The 24599-nt window shown below is 46.2% G+C and overlaps 1 protein-coding gene across 1 annotated transcript; it reads right to left on the reverse strand.

Annotated features, from left to right (window-relative positions):
- Nucleotides 1-216: 216 nt before the first annotated feature.
- On the reverse strand, nt 217-24156 carry LOC132329369 (exocyst complex component 3-like protein 2). Its single transcript, XM_059850392.1, has 12 exons — nt 23660-24156; nt 21731-22325; nt 19990-20095; nt 16353-16427; nt 14112-14212; nt 13019-13111; nt 11583-11715; nt 10530-10640; nt 8595-8750; nt 5475-5596; nt 3820-4005; nt 217-1972 (listed from the first exon to the last, which is right to left on the reverse strand). The coding sequence occupies exons 1-11, from the start codon at nt 23943-23945 to the stop codon at nt 3825-3827; spliced, it is 1959 nt and encodes a 652-aa protein (XP_059706375.1). The 5' UTR covers nt 23946-24156; the 3' UTR covers nt 217-1972; nt 3820-3824.
- Nucleotides 24157-24599: the final 443 nt, after the last annotated feature.

The following is a 24599-nucleotide window of genomic DNA, read 5'->3' on the forward strand; positions in this document are numbered from 1 at the left end:
GGATGTTTTCACACATGGTGCAAAAACTTGCTGTTACCAAACCTCATTGATCTGCACACAGCAATGGCAAGCCTGATGCCCTTCAGGGCTCCCAGCTGCTGATTCCAAGCCGAACACACCCTTGTCTGGCTGCAGATGTCAAACAGCACAGACACACATTGACATGTGCATGGCCAGAGCTGTCCACATGCTGAAGGATTATTTTTAGCCCAACAGTGATGGAAATGTCAGAGAGGCTTTTATTTATTTTCTCTGGAAGGTTTGTTGCTTGAAATCCCCATTGGCAGAGGCTGACCCTGACCCTGCCATCACAATAGGGTCTGTCATCCAGGTCTGACATCCCTTCCCTGAAAATTTGTGCAATTCAGCAGGAGGGGAGGGTGACTGGCCCACAGTGCCCAGCAGAGCTGGCAACCTTCAGAAGGCAGGTGCTCATCCAGCCCTGCAGCCCAACCCATGCCCACCCAGCAAGGCTGCAGCTCCTCCAGATTCCCCAGCCTTCCCACATCCCAGGGAAGGTCTCACTGAAGCCACAATGGACAGCTATGAAAAGTTAGGGACACCAGCACTGGGCTTTTGAGCAGCCAGGCAGTCAGGCTATGGGATGCTCTCACTGCCCTACAGTGATAAGAGAGATGAAGTGTAACAGAGCCAAGGTCTCCTGGTGCCCTGAAAGCATGCAGAGGACTCCCTGGAGATGGAGCAACCTGTTTCTTCCTTCTCCTCTGACACTCACTTCATGCTCAGCACTGCACCAGGAACAAAGTTAATGACAATTTCAAACGTGCCCTGGCTCCTTTCCAGCTCACAGGACCCCATCTGCACTGAGGGCTCTGGGATGGGGCACCTGTGTCCCTGGGTGATGGCACAGCACTGCAGAATGTGGCAGCACCCAGCTGGATCTGTTCTTCTCAGGGTACCAGGGCATGACATGTCCCCTGCTATACAATTTGGCAGGTTATGCACAAATTTTCCTTCTTCTTGTTAGGGTAGCAGACCCGAGGGGGAATAGCTGCTCAGAAAAGCACTGGCACATCCTGAGGTAGAGTTTTTTGCTTGGTTATGGTGTCAAAGAGGAGCAGTAATGGCCTATGTTCACACAACAGCAAAGGAGGGCCTTGAAGCACATCCCGCTTGGGGCCTGTGACCAGTCCATACATAACGAGGAAGAAAAATCAGTGTTTTTCCTTCAGAACTGCCTATTTACATCTGAAAACTAGCAAAGACCAGAGGCTGGGACACACAGCTCATTTTACTGTCTGCTTCCCATGAGGTTTTCTCCTCTCTCTCCAAGAGGAAACTTCCAGTAACCGAGGTATAAAAATTAATGCAAGACTATGCTCTTGAGCCAGCTGCAAAACTCATACAGAAAGAGCTCCCCATCTCACACCTCACCATCGCAGGCTGTCCCCAAAGCAGGTCACAGCCTTCATGAGAGAGGGAAGAGACAGCTCTGTCTGCACCCTCCTGGTGCAGGTCAGGCTTTTGGGGGGGTAAACTGAGGCACTCAGATCTGCAGGTATTGCCAGCACCATCAGCCAGGCAATATTCCCTAACAGAGGTCTTGGATCCCTCGGGAGGTTGCAATGCTGGGACACCATGTTGTGCAGTAGTCCCTGGTTTCATTGGAGTTTTCATGGAACAAGGGGTGGAAACAGAGAGGAATTCAGTGAGAGGAAACCCTCCTCCACACTTGCCACATCCTGGAATAGCCACCAGGACTCAGCTGAATGGCAATCTCTAGGAAATCTTGAAGAAATGTCTTTCAACCATATCCCATTCATCTTCCTCCTGGACTTTACATATAAGATTGGGATTTGAGCCTCACGGTTTTCCTGCAAAAAGTGCAGAAATTTTGTCTTCCACAGCTGACAGGCTACTCCATGCTTCCAGCTGCATGTGAAGCTTTCAAGGAGCTGTGGTTGCAGATGCTGGCACAGCAGAGCAAGGCCTCATGTTTCTCCCAGCAGGCCTGAGGGAAGCCAAGAAGAAAGCTGGATAATTAAATAGCACTCGTCAGAACATGTGCAAGAGTCAATCAGCAGAAATATCCCTCCTGTGCACAATCTTGCATGAAGCTGTATCCACACTTACCTGCTGAAATCCTCACCTCCTGGGCTAAACAAACCATGGGCAGCACCCCCACTGCTACCTGCCCTCCCCAGCCAAACCTTCTCACGTCTCTTCTGGAAGGACATTTCTTGCTAACATGAAACAACCAAAACCAGTGTTCTTCCAAAGTCCTGCCACCTCCATATACAGGAGGGAGAAATGTGTTTCTGGCTAGGAGGAAGCAGCTGATTCTCAGAGACCCTACAGGTCACACCACATCCCATAACTGATTTCACCTTTACTGACACCTCTGAACTCAGGTGAGGCCACCAAATTGTGCTAGGCATGTGTGTGTGTCTACCACACTGCATGCTCAGCTGGGTCTGCTGGGATTTGGGAGCCTATTTGCCCAGGGAATTTCAGCAAACAGGAGATTCAGGGACTTACAAGGCTTTAAAACTTGTTCTTCGATATCTTTACTAAAGCAAAGGTGACACTATGGGTAATTTCTTCAAAGCAGGGTATAAACATGGGTGGCTGACAGCCAGTTCATTATATCAGAATCAGTTTTCATTAGGACGGGAAGCTTTTGTGCTTATTAATTGTTTCTCTAATTGCTTTCTCTCCCTGTTACCAGGGCAGCCTGCTGTCTGCCTGTGCCTGGAGGGCAGAGTCCTGCATACCTCATCCCTGATCTGCTAACATGGGTAACTATAAATAAATAGTGACACCTGAGAGGGGAGGAGGAAAGGGACTGCGCTTCTCAACCTCAGTCTAGTCAGCTTATGCAACAGAATGTAACTGCTGACAATCTGTAGTTATTGACTGAGCAGGACCATTTCTGATCGCTCAGGGCTCTGACCTGGCCAACATAAAACAAAATTCTCCACCTCTGAGCTGGAGTAAGAAGTTGTCAATTATTTGAAGTGAAGAAAATAGATGCATGTTCTCCACTAGGCAGTATTTTAAATCCATTAGGAACTGCTTAAATTTGAAATCTGCTGCAGCTTAGCCTGTCCCACCCCCCCCCCCCCCAAAAAAAAAAAAAAAAAGAAAAAAAGCTCATTTGTGATTATGAAGAAGTCCCTTGGGAGACTGAAAAGTGACTGCAAGTATCCCAAATGAGTCTTGGCAATTCTCACCATCGGATTTAACTCCTTGAAGTGACAGCCACCCCTCTGTTTTTAACCCTCCTCCCTTCTGCCATCAGCTGCTGTTTCTGCCAGCACACAGTGGGCAAACTTGGCTCTGGTTCTCACAGCACAGCACAGTCAGCTAAATGGGGCCAAGCCTGGTTGAACTAATGCAGCTGTCATGGAGGGGGCAGTGGTGGGGCTCACACATCCCTCCCCTCTGCACCAGAGAAGCAGGAGGATCACTGAGAGGATCCTCCTTGGCTTGTCCTGCTAGGAGGCAACAGCCCCTGCCTGGGAGACTGTGCCCAGGCAGAGGGTAAGAGCTGGAGGGACGGGATGCTGCAGAGAGACCTTGCTGCAGGGACACAGACAGGAGCGAAAGATGGGGAGGAAGAGCCAGCCCTGTCTTCTCCTTTGTTCCTGATGTAACCTGAATCACTCATCTAAGAATTCAGCACCCTGCACTGCCTACAACACAATCCTCCAGGTGTGGAAGTTTGCAGGCAGAGAGAGGGAAGTAGAGCCAGTGTATGGAGCAACTTTGGGCAGGTGAGGCTACAGCTTCACCTCCCTGTAAGAATTGTGCCTGGGCAGATACACCTTACACACAAGCACACTCACACACACCCACCTTTGCTAACAGCAGAGGCAGCCACAGAGTCCACATTTTCTAGGTTTTACTTCTATATCTGCAAAAAGCAAGTTTGCTTCTGTTTCTGATTCCCTGCAATTATCATGAAATGCCTTCAAGAGAGCAGCTCTGTCTTCTCGGCTGAGCGAATCTTTGATGTCCAGCACTGCACTCAGATGTTCCTTCCTTTCCAAAAGGACAAGAGGGCAGTAAGTGAATGAGTCAAGAAAAAAACCTCAACCTTTGTTTTCTATCCCTCAGTTTTGCTGGACCAGACCAAATATTGGAAGCTGCTTCTTGACACCCTCTGGCTATCCAAGGGGGAGGTCACATCCCAAGAGCTGTGTGGGATAGGGCTGAGCTCCTGGGTCCCAAGCCCAGAGCACACAGCATCCCTGTGATGTATTGAAAATGTTCAGCTTAGGTTATTCCTAGAAAAAGACCTGTATCTATCATAATAGGTTTCAGATAACTCTACATTTGACCATTTGGAGGCATTTTTGATATCTTTTCTCCCCTCAAATGCAGCTAATTCTTGTTCATTAGAAGGTTACGGGATTTGTGTTCTACAGAGCACTGTTCCCCTCAGCAGGGAAATACTGTATTGGTTATAAGGCAAATGTATCCAAGCCAAACAGTTTGAAACAGAGAAATCTGTTGTAGTCAAGAACAGTGCATCCACTCACACCAGGATGACCTCCTCTGAGATCTGGGTCTTCTGAGAACTTTCTATGCCCACTTCCTATACTATGTATATACATATATATATCATTGCTATGCTGTATCAGATAAGCAGCTTTTTAGCTCAATAGCACCTTCAAAAGTAGTAAAGTAAAAAAGAAGTAAGAAACCAGATGAAGCATAACATAATCTCTTTGTCTTTCTATTTTTTTCTTTGCCTACCGCAGTCCTTCCTACAGAAGTCTAGAGACTTCCCTTGTTGCAGGTTTATATGATGACTGTCATGTTGAATAGGCAGTGAAGTAATTATCTGCCAAGATTGTCTGCCCCACATTTGAAGGTATTCACACTTTTGGCCTTCACAGCATCCTGTGACAGTGAGCTTTACACTGCAATCATGTTAAGTTGGAAAAACACAGGCACAGCACATCAGAACAAAAGATAGATGCAGTAAACCACAGGCTTTGGAAAAAATGCAGTTATCTAAGATCTCTCCTTCCTAATAAAACCTGTGTTTCAATTCTGTTAAATTTTCTGTAAGAAATACAAGTGTATATTCTTGCTGAACACACCTAGAAACTTCTGAAAATAGTCATAGAAGGTATGGTGAAGTGTTGAAGCCAGAAGCCAAGTGTTTGAAAGTTATGAAATGCCCAAATTAAAGAGGTTCTTGAAACCTACATTTGATACATATGCTCCTGTAAATTCTGCATTAAGGTAGTACTTTTCCTGCAGCATTTCTGCATTGTTGACAGCAATTTCATCCATTCTCCACCTTTACAGAAGCACATCTCAACTTCAGCAGTTCATGTCTGACAAGGATATAAACCAGGCACCAGTGAGTACATTCAAAGGGTCACTGTGCCTGGCCCAACACACTGCAAAAGTATTACAGGACTAATAATGCTGTAAGTCTTCTGGTTTCAAGTGATCATGTAAGAAAGTACAGAAGTCAAAGCAATCAAAGACATTACCTGAGGTCAGGAAATTCTTTTAGAATGGGCAGAAGTGCTATTTTCATCCCCTCAGGATCAGAAGTTTGAACAAGCTCTAAAATTGCTTTGATGGGATCCTTGAGAGAACCAGCTGCAGGGCCCTGGGGAGAAAAGCAGTGTTGTGTTCAGGGCAGGAGAAACAGCACAGCACATTAAGAGCTAGACTCGTGTCAGACTGGGGACCTCTCTGTGTGGGTTAGTAGCTTTGCAGGAATATGTATAGAAGTGCATGTATAGAAATCTGATTTTCCCCCAGGATAGCAGAAAAGAACCTGGGGAGTAGCCACAGACTGCTTCCAGGGTGGCTGGGCAACCATCTTCAGCAGTGCAGAATCCCCTCCTGCTCTTCCTTTGGCAAAGCTGGCAAATGTACCTCATTTTTCCCTAAACTGCCTTTCCTTTCAGGGCCATTTCACCTCGTGGAATGTGGTTTATTTCTGGAGGTAAGCACAGCCCTGTGCTTGACCTGTATGAAAACAAGTCTTGTTGGCCAAACATGCTGGCATTTCTGCCACCCCAAAGCAAGCCCAGGGACAGAAAAGCAACCTTAGGGAGAGGATGAGAGAACACAGATCCTCTAATGGAAAAAAGTAGGAAACAGGGCTGGACAGTGGAGAAAACATGACATGGTTGGTAGATGTTGCACACAATGATCTCCCTCTAATCTGGAGCACATAGGAGAAAAAAGTCTCATCAAAAAACACATGGCATTTTTAGCAGAGCTGGAGAAGCAGAATGCAGATGAACCACCAGGAAGAGAGCTTCAGGTCTTGCTCACATTTTTCATCAGTGCAGTAATGCAACTTAATTGCTTCCCTGAATTATTGATGCCACCACATCAACAGAGACTCTGTGACAAAGCAAACCTGGAGAACAGGCTGCCAAACTGGGGCAGGAGAAGCCCAGGTTCCCCTGGTCTGCAGGGGGCATTAGAAACAGCTGGTCATATTCTCCATGCAGCTCCTCTGCAATGAACATAAATTAAAAATAATAATAATATTTGAAGACAGCCTTCCCCCTCTCCCCCCGCACTGCAGGCACACAGCATGTCTAGCTCTGCTCAGTGCACAAGCTGTACTCAGCTCCTGAGGCACTGGTACTGTACAGCTTCATACTTGGCAAGCTCACTATTACAAAATGCTAATTAACTTGAAGGCGTCAGATGTAGTTAAGCGCTACATAGTCAGGCAAGGTCAGAGGTAAACAGCCTGCAGTCTAAAGGGGAAAAAAAGAGTTTTGTCAGCAGTGTTAAAGTGCCTTTGACACGTACTGCTCTTAGGAGAGAACCAAGGTATTTCCCAATGCGTTTTGAGAGCAGAGGGGAAGGAAGAGCCCAGAGAGAGGGCAGAGCAGGGCAGGGAGCAGGTGCAGCCTGTGCAACAACTGCATGATAAATTCAGTCTGCAGCAGAGTTCATATTTGGCATGCATAACCGTGAGCCTCATGACTAAGGAGCAGGCTGTCCCCTGAAAATTTCTTGTGCATTTCACCTCCAAGGCTTTCAATACTCTCACATCAAGTAAGAAAGTGCACACACTGGGGACAGTGGGGAAAACATTCTAACCAGATAGAGCCCTTTTTCACCCAAGCTTAATGTAGGGTTTTAATAGATAATTAGATTTCCTCTATTTCCTTTGCAGTGTTCCATGCACGTTACATCCAAAGCTGATGGTGAGCACAGCATTTCTGGTAAACTTCAGAGTTAAGATTAGAGAACCCTCCTGCTATTCCCCATGTCTCAGTTGCTGAAAGCATTAATTTATCTGTGATCGATCACTCCAAGAGAGGTGGGTCTTCAGCTAAAAGCACTGGCAGCTCCCAGCTTTCTGCCGTGAATCTAATGCATTAATTATAATGGGTCTAAGAGGATTTAGAGACGCCTACAGATGATCATTTTTATTTCATTTTATTCATTGGACAAGGTAAGAATTGCTGACATATGGCTTGCAAGGGACTCATCTGTGAGAAAATAGATTTTCAGTCCCTAGCACTTAAATAGGCAAGTTGTGAGAATGATTCAGCATTTGTGAAATTATTAAAACCAGTGTAACCAAGGGGGTTTATATGCTATCACATCTGAGTCCTGTTACCAGACTGACTTTGCAACCACTGCTGTGCTGCTCAGCCCAGCCCCTTATGAAGCACCATGCCTGGGCACTCTCAGCCTGCATCTGCTAATAAGCCATGCCAGGGACATTGCACAGCAGTGATTCTCCAACTGCACCAGCTGAAGGAGGGGATGCTGCTGCCAGTGCAGTCCTGGCCCTTGGGTAACCAAGGGACTCATGTGACAACCTGGTGGCACCCACAGATGATGTCTGCTGCACTGTCAATTACACCAGATTATGCGATGAGACTTTTTAAAGCTTCTGAAGTTGTTTCTGCAAATCAGAACCAGCATTTCTGCACAAGTTTTCTTCAGGGGTGTGGCTCTGCTTTTACACCCAATATTCTGCAATGTGCCTTCACCTCCTAATGGTGTGAGGTGTTTAGCCCTGAAGGAAGACTCGTTCCTCCCCACAGCTGTCAGCAGCCACAACAGCATCAGCATGTTTTTGCCATGAGGAAATGCCACAGCACAGGGAAATGGCTCAGGCAGTCATCATCCCAGCTCTGAGGGGCTGGGAAGGGCCTGTGGGGAGGGAGGAGGCTGGATGGAGGGGTGGCAATGCACACCCCATGTCCAGGGAGGAGCAGCCTTGCAGGGCAATCCACAGAGCAGGTGGAGTGTGCCTGTTTGCTTCATCACTCCAGAGGCTCCAGGGTAAGCACTGCCACCCCATGCCAGGTACCAGAGGCCTGATGGTGGAGCTGGCAGCTTTGGAGCTGTCTCACCAGCTCAGAGGAGCATGCCTCATTCTTGTGTCAGTGGCAGCAGTGCAAAACTTGCATCTTCCAGTCACACATTTCAAAACCATCAGAACTAACAGCTTCTGACAGTTCAGAAGGGCTGTCAGCACATCTGAATGTCACTTCAGTGAAGCTTGATACCCCTGTGGTAAAAACTCTTAAGCTTTTTTGTAGTTTTCAGAGTCTCTTCCTCTGCTGGTATTGTTCTTGATGACAAAGAGCAAAACTGTAACCATATCAAAGACTTACTAAACACTCTTTAAAGATGGTTTGCATCATCCTATGATCTTCCTCTATCTTGTTGACAATCCTCCTCCTCTGCACAGCAGATGTTTTCCTGGGAGTGGTCAGGAGGGCCTGCATGTATTCTGTAATAATGATGGCATTGACAGCCTTGACGAGGGCCTGTTCCAGAGCAAAGATACCCAGATTAACTTCCCTGCACCAAGCAAGGCTCAGCCACACCTGTACCAGGGCAGAGAGCAGATATTCTGCCCATGCAGATGGCTGTCCCTTTTCTTTGCTTAAGTATTAATTTAAATTGCTTGATCTAACACTTGGTAACACTTGGACTATCTCCAAGCTGCATGTGGATGACAAACCTCAATGGTAAATGTGGAGACATCAAATCAAAAGCAATGGGACCAGTTACCTGAGCCAGAGGTCACTCACACTCCAGAGCTGCAGCAACACTTGGCTTGGCTAACAAATACATCACCTGGGGAGAGCTTGGGCTGCAGACACAGCCAGATGCAGCCTCCCTCCAGCATCTACACTTGACACAGGGCCCTTGGGCACACAGTTATGGCTGAGCACAGAGAGGTCACCTGGGCAACTCCTTCTTAGCTCCCACTACCAGCTGAGGAACCCCAGTGCAGAGGCCATGCAGTGCCTGACAGGGACTGTGAGTGTTTCTGCTGGGGGGGCGGGCTGCTGCCCAGAAACCACATTTTGTTAGCAGTTGAAATCAGAACAGGGTTAGGCTGCAGTCCAAAGGTACAGGAAATCCCCAGCTCTGTCCAAAACAGACAAAGCAAGAGACAGAGAGCTCTGGCACAGCGTTTTACCACTGAGCTGCTGCTTGCCCCAGCACTAATGTGACATAATGTCCAGTGACAGGCTTTGAACAACAGCAGAATAGATCCTACTTTTTTCTCTTCCATTACTTTTTCCATATTGCAAAATGTTAATTAAAATCATCACTGACAAAGAGACTGTAGACCTGGGAGTCCCATGCTTAGGAGTACACATGGCACATGTAGCAGCAGCAAGTCCAGCCTGCACAAAAGAGAGGATTCCCCAGGTACAAGCTCATTGCTGAAGAGATAGACTCAAGGGTGTTGTAAAATCCTAGACAAGTTGTTTAGGCTACTGTAAAGGTGAAAAAACTTGGGTACTTTGTGAGGTTGTTTGCCAATTACTCTGCATGAGATGCTGTGCCCTTTAAGAATTTGGACTTTTCACCCCTCTGTGTCCAGTCTACATCAAAGGGATCAATAATCCTTACAAATAAGGTTGAAACACATTAGAAGCTGAGAAGATTTCCAATATAATGGTATTGGGGCAATTGTAGGAGAGGAGGGAGCCCAGCTATCCCCTCTGTATTTGGGAGGTACAATCAGTTTCCACATTTCTTCGTCTGTTGGTTTCTCTGCTGAAATTACAGGAAGGTCCCAGCTGTCACTACCCAACCCTGGTGAATAGAGGTATTGGACTGAGACCACCAGATACTTAAAAGCCCATTTGACAACAGAGAAAACTGCAGTTTAGATTAATTTTCTAGTACAGTGCCATCCAAATGTTCAATTACTAGTTTTAGTGATTTCACAGAACAGAATGGTTTGGGTTGGAAGATACTTTAAAGATCATCTAGTTCAAACCCCCTGCCATGGGCAGGGACACCTTCCACCAGAACAGGTTGCTCAGTACCCCATCCAACATGGCCTTCAACACTTCCGGAGATGGGGCATCCTCAGCTTCTCTGGGCAACTTCTGCCAGCACCTCAACACTCCCACAGCAAAGAACTTCCCCCTAAAATCTAATCTAAACCTATTCTCTTTTAGTTTTAATCCATTCCCCCTTGTCCTTTTACTACATGCCCTTGGAAAAAATCCCTCTCCTTCTTTCTTGTAGAATGATTTCCTAGGTAACATATTGTTCTCACTTTCTTACTTATTTCTTACCTCATATATATCTGTTTTTTTCTTCCCAAAGGTCAAAAGATTTTGCTTTAAGGATTCAAGGATGTGGTCAAAACCACTGTCACACTTTTTGAAGTGGTCCTTCAGTGTTCCCTGAGGAAAAGAAACAGACAGAGTCAAAGAGTGCACATGTAGAGACAGCAAACAAACAGACACAGCTTATTGTGTCTTTGCTCTTTCTGTTCTTGGAAACAGACTTCACCACCAACTGCAGCATCCTGTGTTTTTATTTCAAAGAAAATCAAAACATGAAAGAAAGAAACAATTCCAGCTCAGGAAGGATGTGCTAAGTTCTTAAGCCCAAACCTGAAGACTGAAAACCTGGGCCCTGGGCTTCATGTCCCCCCTCCAGGGTTGCTGGTGCTCTGTCAGAGCCACCCCCAGTTCCCAAATAGATGTGTGGGCCCATGGGACAGGCTGTCAATGAGCTCTGGAGACCAAAAGTGCACAGTGTAGCCAGAGTTTCTCTTATCATTTTCCTTTTGCAGCCTCCAGCATGCCCGAGGGAGCCTGTGCAATGAGGCTGAAGATGCTCTGAGGAGCTTCCCAGGGAAATGCACAGGATCACAAACTGTCAGGAGCCTGGAATTCTGTGTTTTCCAGACACAAGGGTGAACAGTGCCTGGGCTAACAGACTGATACTAAAAAGTGTGAAAGGAGGGGACTTTATCTCAAGGGAGGGACGCATTTCTGGTCAGCCTTCTCTACATCCTGACTACCCAGCACAGCTCTGGGCTCTGTGAGTTATCACTATCCTAGGAAGATGCCCATCTACTGGGAATTAATAGGTACCAGGTGAAATTCAACTTTCTGGGGTCTGGGCAGCACAACAGCAAACACTACAAACAGTGAAACTGGGATCCCAAAACTGGAAAATGTGAAGCTGTCCACATACAGATTCTGATGAGGCAGAGGAGAATACCAGGCTTGATGGTCAAACTATGGCTTCACCTTTTCCAAATCAGGATGTGAGAGGGAAGTGCATGCCAGCCATATGGTCTGCAAAGAGTCAGAATTAAAATGGGTCTTCCATACCTTGACTTTAGTAGTGATGGTCTGCAGAAAATGCTCCATAATGTCATCTTCCATCCTGTGTAGAAATCCATTTACCTTAACATTCTGCTGAGTGCTGACGCTGCAAATGTATGTTAGCTTATGCCAGACAGTTCTGTTTAAAAAAATAAATATGGAAAGTATTGATCAGATCAAATCATGCTATTCTCTCAGATCAAAACTCTTTCTACCAACACAGCTGCCTGGGTCATTGAATGGACACATGCTCAGGTCCAAAGCTAGCTCAGTGAGCTGCATTTCTGTGCTCTTTAAGACACTGCCACAAGGGCACGACATCTCAGTGCATGCAAATGCCACTTGTACCCGTCACTAGTGAGATCAGATCAATAAAAATTCTAGTATTTTCAAAAATGAACAAGCATGAAGCAGCCTTGATAAACAGAGCCTTTGTGAGCATCCCATGTGCCTTTGACAATCTACAAATACAGGACAAACAATTCTTCCTTCAGAACAGTCTTTCAGTCAGCAAATCCTGGTTAAAATTATCACCAGCTTGAAACCAGACATTCTACATTGTGGAAAGGCTCAGTGTACTACTTCATTCTAAGTAAAGCTGTGAAGGATTACATAAAGGAAACTCATAACTATTCAGTCTAGGATCCAGCATCAGCAACATGCAAATACAACAAACAAAGCAGCTACCTAGGCTCAACCCAAGGCTCTGATGTCAAGTAATCACTGTGCATATGTTGGATTTTGGCATTTTGCTGACTCCAGAGATTCTTGGATAACTTTACACAGGAAGAAGAGATGCAACCTTGTTTTCTCCGATGCTGCAAGTGCTTCTGAAATTAGCTTGTAAGTGCAAACATCCTCCTCCACTCTTCTGTGCTTTACTGCTTCCCTCCTTCCTAGCAACCCCAGGGAAAGCCTGGCATATTCCTTGGGGTTTCATTCAGGCACTTAAGATTGCACCTACCAAGTGCAGTAGCACACACATCTCAGCACAACCTTTATGAGGCTTTCCTGCTGGAGCATGATCAGGCCAGGGAGAAGAAGGATATCACAACCCACAGTGGGGTTAGCCAGGATAGTGTCCCCACACATGACACAGCACTGCTGCCTGCCTCCCGCTCAGTGCAGGAAGGGGGAGATGGCTGCAACCCCTGCACCCGCAGGGCCTGAGAGCAGGCAAAAAGTGGCAGTACAGCCCTGTGGCCCTGGCCACAGTCACAGCCCCCATCTCAGCCTCCCTCTCTTGCTGGGACAGCCAGGGCAGTTCTGAAGGAGTCTTGCTGACAGCAGCTGGCTTCCTCCACATTTAAAGGCTGGTGTGCACAGGGTTGGATGACCATACCCAGCTGGAGGCAAGGTTGGGCTCATACTAGAATCAGAAGGAGATCAGACCAGCAGAAAACTCATTTTACTCCCCATGTCATGAGGCTCTGCTTTCTAACCTGAGAAGGCAGCAACTCTCCAGGATTTGTAAGGTGCTGTAGATCTGTGGGCAGTCATCAAGCTGGATAAAACTTCTTACTTCATCTTCATAGCTAAATTAAAACAGGAAGAAGCACCTTTAATCTGGCATGCTCCATAACATCGAACATCAATAGCATACTGAAGAAATACTGTGTGATTATTTGTCTTTTTATCTCACAGTTCCAATCCCCCAGGTGGGATCTACAGCATGACAAAGTCTCTGTCCTGCCCAGCTGATGGAGAATAAAAACACAGGAACAGCAGGGAGAGCCCTGGAGCTGCCTGGGTACCTTTGCCAGGGACCAAGAGGCAGGAGGTTGATTTGTAACACTTCCTTCTGGGAAGCAACTCAGGCTTTGCTAACAAAGCTGCAGAACAAAGTTGCAGTGTGTATGAATAACCCACAAGGTCTCTGAACTGCTTTGTCAGTCTCAGTCTCACAAAGGGCTTCTGCATAACTCCATTTTATAGGAATTTCTTTCATCATATGGAGGGCCAAGGATCTTAAATCAAATCTCCATCTGAAATAACTACCTAAACCAGCAGTCCTGGCATTTTCTGCTGAGGGGGATACATGGGGAGAGAAATACCCAAGAACAAAAAGCAGATTAAGAGAGCCAGAGGAAGTGGTTCCCTTAAGAGAGAGGCTAGGTGAGAAGGCATTCATTCTGCTATGAGAACTAGGACAGAGCAGAGCTCCCCACCCTGACACAGAACCAGAAGAAAGCACTGCACCTGGGATGCACAGCCAGGGTAGGAAGGGCCAGGCCTGGGACCTGGACTCTATGCTGCCCCTCTTCCCAAGTGTTTTTAAGGTCTGAGCCTCTCCAGATCTCCCCCAAAGTCTTTATCCTGGCCCAGCTACTCCAGGGCACTTTGTTCCCTCGGCTTTAGTCCAACTACAAATACTGAGCACTCAAACAGCAGTGAAGTGCTATGTCTCCAGTAACAGCTTAATGGGAAACAGCCATCAAGATCCAGGTGAACACAGCATCACCAGCTGCTTCCTTGGGATTTCTTTCTTTTGAGCATGAAGAATGTTACCAAGGAGGAAAACAGCATCCTTCCTACCTCTCCAGGAACCTCAGGCACTCCTCCAGGCATTCAGCTTCCACCTTCTCACTCAGGCTCTCACTGACTTGCCTGGCAGCCTCTGTCTTCTCTGTTAGTATCTGTGGATTTCAATGTGTGAGAGGAGAACTGGCCAAAGTAATTTGTTCCCTATGCAGTGAACAGGAAAACATCCCACTGGTCACCCTGCAGCAAATCCCTCTGCCCTAGGCACCAACTTCTGCTTCAGTTTTGAGAGTCCTCATGAAAATAAATGTATTTTTTGTCAGCCTTATTGTAATGCCTAACCCTACACCTTTGCTACCACTGCTTTTGTTGTGGTCAGCAGGCTTGTGTAAAAGCCTGTCCCTGCAGATGTTCCCTGCTGGCCACATCCAGCCTGGCAGCTCAGCTCATACACAGACCTGCCATCTGCAGGAGTATCTGTGCTTCTACCTGACTCACCCTGGCAGATAAATTTGGGTGCAGCCACTAAAAAGAAGGTTATGCAGACCTATCTGTGTGCCCTGCACCTCTGCCAGGCTCTCTACATGGGATGCCTGAAGAGGGGAGGTGTCACTTTCCCAGCCACCACCACTCACACCTGGCACAGCTCTGAGTGTTAAACCCTACAGCACATGTCCTGCCCCACTGACCCCAGCTGGGTGGCCCAGGTGTCTGCAGGAGGTGGGCTGTGCCAGACAGCTCAAAATTCACCCCATATCGGGCAGGCTTGAGCAGGTGGCAACTTAATGCTGCCCATTAGTTGCTCTGTGGAAACAAAAGCTTGCAAGGAGAGGAGAGCCAGATGGATAAAAGGAGACAGATGGACCCATATGCTGTGCCCTCACAGTGCTCATCAGCCAGAGACAAAGCGTGACTCACATCATGAATGGGTTTTTCCACTGCTCATCAAAGATGCAAAAGCTTACCCAAAGGGGCTGGATAAAATAAGCCACCCCAAAGTGTCAGAAAACCACAGCTGATGAGTTTCCATGACACCTTGATCATTTTCGATCTGAAGTTTAAGTGTCAGCCTGAGAAAATTGAGGAGGTGGTAATTTTATACGGCTTTCCTATTAATCCAGGCTTTTCCATCACCCACTCCAGAGCAATCAAAACTGTCAGTTGCATACACAACAGAGTGAATCCACTCATGCTGAAGCATGGCCAGATGTTACAGATATGAGGACTATGGGATTCAAACCATGTTTTGTCCTAGTTCCTGTTAGAAAACTTTCCACTGTGAGCCAGGAGAAGGAAAAAAAAAAACATCTTGATAGCTAAACATCACCTTAACACAGGTACATTACTGGGCACATCACTGCTCCATGGCTCCAGCAGGTACAGGGCAAGGCAAGGAGGAAACAGTCCCTGATGTGAGCTCTGCTTTTGGTGCCCCGGTCTGAGATGGGCCAGAAGAGCCTGTGCTTGCCAGCTAAAGCTGTATCCTCACAAGGAAAACCAGCTGCTGATGATCTGCAATGCTTACAATGCCTGAGGTTGTCTGCCATCCCAAAGGACCATAGGGCTACTTTGCCTCTCTCATGGCCTGAAACAGGACAGTCACCAGGGTGGTGGAAGCAGAGAAGAGAGATACAGTCATGAGAGCCCACGGCCATGCCCCTGATTTCCAGCATCATTTAAACCCACATGTAAACTCCAGGATTTATTTTAATCCTTCTGCAGGTCGTGATCCACACCCCCTCTGCCCACAGTACATGCTGCTCACGAGTCAGCAGGGTGTGCTCCTGCAGTGCCCTTGGAGCACTGTGCTGTGCTCTGCAGAACCCCCCGCACCTCCGGGGCAGCAGTCCCAGCAGGGATGAGCAGAAGCAGCCTGCCTGCAGTTTGCTCTGCCGGCCAAGGGGCCCTGCCACGGCTCAGCAGCTCTCCCTGCTTTTATAAAAGTGCTCTGCAGAGCTCACACAGAACAGGCTGGGTAGCACACACCACCACTTTCCAAAGGTTACATAAAGATCCAGGAGCATGTATGAAAATGCAGCTTTAGCTTGAATCAGCTCAGGCTTATCCTTAGTTTACCCCCTTATTAAGGGGGTATTTTTTCTTTATGTATGCCCAGAGCAAAAACAGGTTTGGGAGCAAACAGACACAGCTTAAGTATGGCAGCCAGCTTGCAGGCTTTTAACACACTGAGCTTAGAGACATGCAAAACGGGGTCTTGCGAAATACCCACGTGCTTGTGTGCAAAAAACACGACTGCCCCAAAGATTGAGAGCTTTTAAGTTCCCCCCAGTTTACCTCAATGACTGCAGCATCTGCCCAAGGTGGTTTCCCAATATCAAAGGCTTCTTTCAGTGCTTTCCCCACTTCCTTCTAAATGATAAAAGGAAATTAAAAAGTACAGTTAAGATACAATGGCATTCACAATGACTTAGGTTTCCCAGCCTCTCGTTAGACATTTGGAGTCGATGAATTTCTGCCTCCATTTTTTTGGCTGTCTCATTTAACCCAAAGCCTGGCTATTTTCCAGCTGACCTAATAACATTTTTCTGTTTTGTTCTACATTGTTTGTTTGAGCTTAAATTATTTGCAGCTTTCTTTCATCCCAGTGTCAGCTTGGGTTATCTACAGTCTTCCCTAGTTAGCTTAGCTCCAATGAAGGCGCCCACACAACAAAACAATGCTTAGATACACTTCCATGCTGCCAGCTACTGTAGCTGAGATTTTCCACCCTTCCTCTCTCCAACCAGCATCCAGAGAAACCAGCCAGCATTAATTAAAATCATTCCCTTGCTTGAGCCAGGGACTTGTGAGTGCAAAGAGGAGCAGGCTTAGTGTTTAGAGCTACTGTCATGGTGAGACGGGCCCCATGAGGCTGCACGATGGGAAATTTCCCAAGACTTGGCTGGCTTATGCTAGTTTGAATGGCTGTAAAAACAAAACTAGCACTGCAGAGAAAGGGCTTTTTGCTTAAAACATGATCTGACCTTTATAGAAGCTTTAAACTCAAAAATCTGGCTTGCTTATTTATTCTTTCATTTCTGAATCTTCCTCAAAGGAATATAAAAGCTCATCTCCCATTTTGGTCTTTGTTCTTTTCTGCCTGATGAATTAGGAAATTTGTGGCTGTCAGCTGAAGAATTTCATCAAAAGTATATTCAAAACAACTGCTCTCCCATATTCACTGAAAAGCGTTAATCAAAGACAAATAAGCAGTTGTAAACAACTGAGAAAAATTTCTTTCCTCACAAGTGCCGTCACCTGACTGTGACCAAATGTGTGAACACTATGTGCTGAGATAGCACATCCCTGCTGAGCTGCACAAACACTTCAAGCCTGCCCCCCACCATGGGACAAAGCATGGCTTAGTGAGGAACTGCAAGGCAGTTAATAACTTGTTGAGGACAGCACTTAGTTGTTTTGGATCAGATTACGTGTCTGCATTAGAAACAGCCTGCTTGTATGAAGCTCTTGTAGTGATACCAGCACATCAGGCACCAAAGCTCCAATGGGGAGAGAACCAGAACTTCTGCTGTAATAAACAGGCCCAGTTTACTTCTTATTTCTTCCTATCTGACCAAAATGTTGCAAGGCTTCAAATCCATGGATGGTCAGTACACCTGTGCTGACTGCAGAGCACAAACTTCTCAGTCCTCCTTCTGTCCATTTGAAAAAATACAGGGGTGGTGGGGAGAAGACACAGATCCCAGTGATCCTTTGCAGGCCATTGGAGATGAGCATGAGAATGAGCCCTGGCATCATGCTGGAAAGTCTGCCTTGCACTCTTGTCAAATTCCCCAGTACAGCAAGGGCAGAGGTGACAAATTGGCAACCCAATTGATGGCAACAGCATTTCAGTTCACCAGCTTTGTAACCTCAAAGGCACAAAGCTCCCCTGCCCCAGGTGTGTCCAGATTGAAGGGAATGCTGCCTTCATGCAGAGCTGAGTTCCTCACACTGGAGTTTCAAAGTGGTTTTGAACCCCACGTGGCATCTGGAGTTAAGCACCTTCAGATATGCTCACAGTTCTCAGCACTCATTTCTGTTTAAAGTGCTTTCAGTTTGCACAGATATCAGGCTGCCACACCCAAAGATAAGCCAGGTATTCATAAGCAAAGCAGACCATGGCTTATTCTGGTCAGGATCTTCTCATTCTGAAATTTTAGTCATCCACTGAAGTGGCAAAATACACACCATGTGATTTAGGCACAATAATACATGACAATTGCTAAGAGATAACAGCAGGATATTTGCTCAATAACAACTGCCTGTATATTAGCATAATGAAGGGCTGAATTACCCTAGAAGCAGAAATAGAGGGATAAAGCAGGTTTTATAAGCTGTGCCACTGAGCTGAAGACACATCCATAATTTTTCCATATGGAGTCAGCTTATGTCCACTTAAGCTCATTAGCTTGAATCTGGAGCTGTTCCCAAGCTTGCCAGGTTTGAAGTGAGCTGGGGCAATGCTGTGCTACACTGTCCAGCACTTCCAGCTCTGTTCTTTCTGTACAACTCAGCACCACATAGAGCTGGGATGCTTCAGGATCCAAGGTGGCATGAAAACTCAGGGCAGCATGGCACAGAAGCTCATAACCAGATTGAGGTGAGCCTGCTCAGCACATGGTGTTATCAGGAAAACAGAAAGCCCACAGTTAAGCAAAGCATTCTTCAGCTATTACGTTAGAGGGAGCTAAAAAAAAAGTTAAATTTCCCATCACCGTTAGTCAGCATCTTTGAGGGCTTGTCAATGACTCAGGGACTTGCTCTAGGATAACCTCAGTGGCACTACCCTGAGTTAAGTCACTTCCTTCATTGAAACAAATGCTAAAAAAAGAGCTTGAGAACACATGGTTTTCCCCAGGGTAATGATTAAAAACAGCCCATAAAGATACTTAAACACTGAAACCAGTAGGCTTTAAGCATATTGTCACCAGCTGGCGCTTCTACTTGCATGTTTGTGACTACCTTCTTGTTCTTCAGGGAATAATTCTTGAGGAAAATCTCTGCAATTCAGAGTACTTTCCCAGGGATGATTCAGCAATTTGCCATGGAATTTCCCCTCCTCTGCTCCCCAGGGGCTGGTGGAAATGGAAAGCAAAAGAGCTGAGTGTGGTAACTCCTGCTGTTGCATTTCAGCTTTAGCTGGATAAATGAGGCCATGCTGAGTTTTCCAAATAACGTGGTTTCCTCTGGAACTCCCCATTGCCACAACACATCTTCCCTGCTTCATTTGTATTCCACATGTCTCAACAGAATTCTTCAAAGAGGGAACTTCGCTGAGAAGAGAAAGAGATACTGCTGCCACAGGGCTGGGGTCACCTGTGGGATCACAAGGCAGGGTTCTCTAGAGAGGGCTGCTGGGTGGGCACCAGCTGCACATTTTCTTGTGCTGAGCTCTGGAAATAATCTTTGCTCTAACATCAGCAGTGTCAGTCCAACGGGCTGGAGAGGACTGTGAGGGGTCCACACACAGGCAAACTTAGCAGCCTCAATATCCTGCACAGCTGAGGCAAAGGGGGTGTAAAACAGCCCAGCTTTGCACACGATGGGATCATTAACAGATGGAGAGAAGAGGAATAACGTTTTGAAACGGCCTTCAATAAGGAAGTGGGTTTCACCCATAGTCTCTCTTTCTTCCAGATAAATGGGCTTCTGAGAAGAGCAGATTGCAGCTCTCTGAACATACAGCAATGGGATGAAGAGAGATTTGCAAAAGTCCCAACATTTCCTTGCTAAGGAACAAGGACAAGGCAGCCTTCCTTTGGCAGCAGACAATCATGAATCTTCACACCTGGGTTTGGCAATGAAACTCGGTCAAGATGGAGACCTTGGGACCCACACATGCCTGAGCAGGGCTGGCTGGTTAACAAGGGCACCCCTTAATTTAAACCCATGGGAATAAAACCGGCAGGTAAAACTCCTGAGTTCTTACCTGTGCGGTTGCAAGTAACTTTTCCTCAGTCTTCAAAAGAATCCACACGAGGCACTGTGCACCAAGGGAAAGGCTGTGCCCGGGTCTCTCACATGCCTGGCTGCCTCTGTGTACAGAAACAGGAGTTCAGCCGGAGGGGCAGCTTCCCGCGGGTCCGCAGCAGCGCCTGCCTGGCACCACAGCCTCCCACCAAGCAAACAGGGTGCCCTGCAAGAACCCAGCAGTGTTTGCCGAGCTTGGGCAGCCACAGTACAGTAGATGATCTTGACAATGGCCTTTTGCCAGCTTTTCTTTTGTGCTGTTTCTTTTCCTTCTTCCTACATTTGCTGCCCAAGTTAAGGTTTTTGCTTGTTGTTCCCCTCTCCCCTCACTGCTGCTCAATTCCTTCTTAAGCTCAGGGAGAGTCTCCCAAGCACACTTGCATGAATGCACAATTTTGCAAGTGTCACATACTCTTTCTGAATGGAATAAGAAGCAGCTATATATCAAGACAACTGCATCTATGCATGAGCCTTCATAGAGGTTGTAACTGTATTTCGACAGGAAAAATCAAATGCTGAAGTCTGGCATCTCTGCTCTTCTCATTTCTACTTTTTTCACTACCATGTGACTAATAGAGTCACTGTCTTATTTGTTAGGGTTTTTTTTTTTCTTGAAGAAATTCTGCATTTATATAATACATTGTTTCCTATATTCTACTTTTCTTTATATAATTAAATTACATTATTTTTCACCTCCACTTTTATTAAAGCTTTCAATATTTAATAAATTCTTTACTCCAAAGTTTTACCATTTTAAAAGCAGCAGTAAAAGGGGTGCCTCCTGACCACATCTACCATATGCCTGATGACGGCCAGTGTGTACCCACCACACAGCTTCCCTCCTTCAGGAGCTGGCTGGGGGAAGAGACCACCTGATGAACTGCTAATGAGCTAATCAAGGGTTTATAAGTGTAATTAATACAAGGAACAGAGAAGCTGTGGGCTTGGATGAAAGCAATCAAATAATCCAAAAAAGGCTGAGAACTATTAGGCACAAGTAGATTGGAGCTGCCCAGTAGCAATTAAACCACAGACACAGAGAATCCACCATGAAAAAAGAAATTACAAGAAAGTTTCCGGCTTTGATGACACCCATAGGCTTTGAATTCACATTGGGCCAAAGGGCCCCAGATGTGCCACTCTTCAGAGGGAAAGCAATATCTGTTTCCCCAGACTTGGGCAGAAATTTAATGATCTGTGTTTTTCCTGTGATCTGAACACTAATGAAGGAAATAGAGAAACAACTGGGAAAACTACAAGCTGGATAAAGCAGTGGGAGAACCAAGGGCAGAACAAGAGAAATCCACAGAGCACCATGCTGACATAAAGGCCAGGGAAAATTACTCTGGGCTAATTAGAGTATTAGAGTACCTTGTTAAAAAAGGCTTGATGCAAGGAAAGAAATTGTTCAATAAAGCAGAAAACCATGCATGTCCAACAGCAGTCCAGCAGAAAAATACCTGCCCACCTCTGGTAAACCCCTGAATCTGGTATTAAGGATTTAGAAAGAGGCAGTACTGCAATGAAAAAAGGCTCTGGTTCTGAGAACACAGAAGATAAAAGAGACAGTGGGCAAAGCTAAACTCAGCAAGAGTCCTGATCATCCCTGCGTTATCAGGAAGCGGGGACTGTCCTCAGAAACAAAAAAAAAAAAAAATAGAGCTATAAAAAATGTAGGAAAAAAAGTCCTTCAGACATACCTTTTGTACATTTTAATGCTCCATCCATAAATTAAAAGGCTCTGGCTGAAGCTGAAACAGTTACTGTCAGTAAGTGTGGCAAGGTGAGAACACAGAGAGGCATGACAGCAGCGGGCATAGGTGACGAGCAGTCCTGCTTCCCTGAAGACATCACTTCTGTGCTCCAGGCTGGGGAGAAATGTCCTTTCCAGGTGACTCAGGTGCTGTCTTAGTGCAGTCTCATCTGTGTCAGTAGAGGAAGCAAATGGGGGAATCTGGGCTGTCATGTACTGCATTAGCTTTTCTTCCAGATCTTTTCTCCAGAAGTTTGGGCTCCAGGTGGAAACAGAATCTTTCTCTAGGCTGTTGCCAAGCCTCTCTGCTTCCTTCTGCTTCTCCCACTTCAGTGATTCCCCCACTGACTGCAATGGCTCCAGGAGCATCCTATCACTTCCACTGAGTGCTTCTCCCACTACAGTCCACATTCGTTCAGCCAGCAGCTCATAAAGTGATTCAGAATTTCCCATACCATCATTGCCAGAATGCTCCAGATTATGAATTTGATCACAAGCTTCCAAAAATTTTCCTTGCTCAATGAATCTGCAGATGGTTTCCTCTGCAACGGAATAAGAACACAACTTGCTACAGGTCTATGGGACAATCACTTTGATATCCAAGTTATGAAGTATCTAGTTTATATCTATTCCAGAATTCCTCAGGATCTACTCAAGATCAGCCCACTTAAGGTCTAGCACTATCACCTCTCAGTTTCCTCAGGGCAACCACTTTTTTGTTTCTAAATTTCTTTCATCCTTTTGCCTCCAGGTTAACCAAGCCTGAAGATTAATCTGCAGCTTTCTGCCATCATTCCAGAGACCTCCTCATGTGAGAAATGAAGGTTCATTAAATACAATCTTTCCATAAGAAATGTACCATCTGTCCAAAAGATAAAAGAAAAGACATCTTCTGAACAAGCCAACAGCTGAAAGCCAAGCCTGGAAGGAATTCTCTGCCTCCTCTACAGAAACCCTGGCAGGACCAAAGTGCTGCAAGCTCCCTTGGAAGGAAGATTTTCAGTGCTGCTTGTTTCCAATGTGTCTTACCTAGCACATCCAGTCAACCAACAAGAGTTAAATGTCCTCTCACAACAGATGCACAGAGCTGCAGTGCTTTTTCATGTGTTTTATAGATTACAAGGTTGAGCAATGAAGGGTTAAGGTTTGCCAAAGGTATCTGGAGCAGAGCCCAGAGGACAAATTGAACTTGATGAGAATGCAGGGAAAGTTAAGCAAAACCAGAAGCAGCGGGACTTAAATAATTCAGGATACAACTTTGGATGTAGAGTGAAGAATGAAAGGAGTATGAGCTTCCGCTATGTTTTGCCTATATCCTTCCTAGCTTTCCTCTATGAAAACATCTCATATGTGAAGTAAGAATTAAATCAAACAGGACTGGAGGGAGGAACATGACATGAAATGGAGAAGGGTTGATGCAAGGATGTTCAGCAAAGCAATTGGCAAGTTATTCAGGAGGGGCCTCCAAGCTGCACCCATCCTGCCTTGGTACATACAACACATGGGAAATGTTTAATTGGCACAACCAGCCTGTGTGCAACCCACATCCCCCTCCCATCTGTGGAGGAACAGCACAGTCACATGGCTGGGGTGCCAGTCACACCTACATCATCTTTCTCACAAGACACATCAGGAGCTTTGCAGAGATAAAAATAAGAACAGTAAAGAGAAACATTTGTGAAGCAAATAAAAAGTGAAATACAGAACTGCCCAGAGTAGCAAGTGTAGAGTTCAGAAGGGACAAGAATTCAGGTGAAGGATGAGGAGGAGGAGAGTGGAAAGCACCTAACCCAGAAAATGATGAAAAACAAGAGCCTGTGGGATGGGAGGGGCAAAGAAGGTCCAGGCCTGGACCTAGAGATAACTTCAAGGTTACCTGCGGGCGTCCCTCTCTCCTCTCCTTTCCTACTGCTTGGCCTCTTCAGCAAATTCCCTGCCACATCCTCAGCACCAGCCTTCTCCACCGTTTCCTTCCCACCAACCACAGTCTTCAGCAATTTGCCTGCCAAGGTTTTCAATTTCCCTTTCCTTTTTGCCTCCTGCTTCTTTCTCTCCTCATGTGTGGCCTTGGGCAGTATTCTTGCATTTTCCCCAGTCAATTCCTCCCCTTTCTTGTTGCCTCCTCCCACAAAGGCTGCCCAGGAATGCTTTCTCTTCTGCATGATCCAAGCAGATTCAGGTGCTCTCTGTCCAACTGGGAATACTATCAGAAGAAAACATGAGAAACAGTTCTAAGCAAAGTTATCTTAGTGTCTGTCTCCCAGAGAGAAGTTCTCTCTTCTTCTGACTTGTTTTTTTTTCTGCACAGCTACAGGCTTCAGCTGCCTTTGAAAAAGTCTAACCTGGTTCCTGTCTGTGCCAAGTGAGGACACTTTTATAGGCTTCCAGCCCTCTTATGTAATCCTTCCCTCTTCTGGGTAAATAATGTCAAAAACCTCATACATAATCTAACCACAACCACTGGGGGAAAGCCGGGGGATTTTTGGCATTTTCTAAATGATTAAAATATCCCTGCACTGCCAGTTATCTTGATGACAATCCTACCAGTTTAAGGGAGTTGATTAGTAAAAACTTTTATGAAGCACACATCCTTTTCCACCCACCCTGCAGGCCCAGGCTGCACCTGAGTTTTCCTTTGGCAGGGAGATCACATCTGGGTTTGGAGCCAAGTTTTCCCTCACCTCCCAGCAAGCCTAGTGGGAGCCACCAGGGATGTAAAGGCTCAGAGAATGGGTGTTGGTTTCCATGTTCTAATAACACCATTCAGAGGAGATGAGAGGGATCTCAGCCTTCTGGAATGTGCAATATTCCAGCAA

Source organism: Haemorhous mexicanus, chromosome 6, assembly GCF_027477595.1.
Source record: "Haemorhous mexicanus isolate bHaeMex1 chromosome 6, bHaeMex1.pri, whole genome shotgun sequence".
NCBI classification, from domain to species: domain Eukaryota; kingdom Metazoa; phylum Chordata; class Aves; order Passeriformes; family Fringillidae; genus Haemorhous; species Haemorhous mexicanus.